General features: G+C 35.0%; 1 protein-coding gene across 1 annotated transcript in view; it reads left to right on the forward strand.

Moving 5' to 3' along the window:
• Window positions 1-1167, forward strand: part of LOC109589424 (uncharacterized) — a gene marked incomplete at its 3' end in the record, with an annotated part of 5965 nt that extends 4798 nt beyond the window's left edge. The window contains exons 4-5 of the mRNA XM_020005514.1: window positions 754-913; window positions 1018-1167. Coding sequence (XP_019861073.1) covers window positions 754-913; window positions 1018-1167 — 310 coding nt within the window. The remainder of the gene's footprint in view (window positions 1-753; window positions 914-1017) is intronic.
• Between the last annotated feature and the right edge of the window lie 12 nt (window positions 1168-1179).

The following is a 1179-nucleotide window of genomic DNA, read 5'->3' on the forward strand; positions in this document are numbered from 1 at the left end:
AGGCATAATCCATTATCATAGATAGCATTATTATTATTATTATGCATATTAAGCCACACCTCTCTAGCTCTTAACAGTTAGCACCGAGGTTAACACAATGCATAACGCTTCAAAGCTCTGGCTCTATCTTGTTGCTTGTTATGTTTTCTTGGTTACAACATGTCCTTCTTTTCTTCCTTTCAACCTTTCTTTGCTTCTATATGCAGCTACTGTATTCTACTGACTGCTCTAACTGTCTCAGATGTAACAGGTAATTTTTTAGAATCACTTTTGCACTTTCCTTTATGTTTCCAGGTACCTGTACAGAAGGCAGTGTGACATTATTTGGTAGTACAAGAGAATATGAAGGACTAGTATCAGTTTGTTATAATGACACCTGGTCTGTACTGTGTGCTGGTACTGACAGCAGGTGGAATGTAGACACTGCCACCATTGTATGTAGATCACTGAACTATAAAGGAGCTGGCAGTAAGTATTTGTACATGATCTGTAATTCTTATTAATTTGCTATTATTTTTGCATAATTTTTAATGGCTATTTAGTATAATATTGTTCATTACATCTGTAATTCTTTATGTACAAACTAGAATCATAATAAAATGGCTGAATGTGCAAAAATTAAATAATCACAACTCTTCTTCATTGAATCATTACTCAAGTTCTATTTCTCTACTCTCTCTCTCTCTCTCTCTCTCTCTCTCTCTCTCTCTCTCTCTCTCTCTCTCTCTCTCTCTCTCTCTAGTTATATTAAAGGATCATGGCTGGTCCAATGGCACTTCTTCATCATTACCAGCTGTCCAGTTCACCTCCTCTCAGTGCACTGGTGGAGCTGCTAGCAGTATCACTGATTGTGCTAGTTTTGAGTCCATTACTTATTGTCCTACACATCAATACAGTGCAGTACTCTGCAGCAGTAAGACATCAATATAATGACAGTATATTAATCAGTTTATTATTGAAATTATTATACTATAATTATGTGTATATTATAATATTTTTATTTTATTTATTTCATAGATCCAGATGTTACTGCAGCTGCTAATGGAGATACTGCTTTATTTAGTTTCCTGTCAGCTAGTAATTTAGGATTACTGCTAATCTATTACAATGGTAGTTATGGTACTGTCTGTGATGATGAATTCTCAATGAATGAAGTTCAAGTGTTGTGTACTGAGCTGG

This window comes from Amphimedon queenslandica, unplaced genomic scaffold (genome assembly GCF_000090795.2).
Source record: "Amphimedon queenslandica unplaced genomic scaffold, v1.1 AMPQUscaffold_11338, whole genome shotgun sequence".
Classification (NCBI taxonomy): Eukaryota; Metazoa; Porifera; class Demospongiae; order Haplosclerida; family Niphatidae; genus Amphimedon; species Amphimedon queenslandica.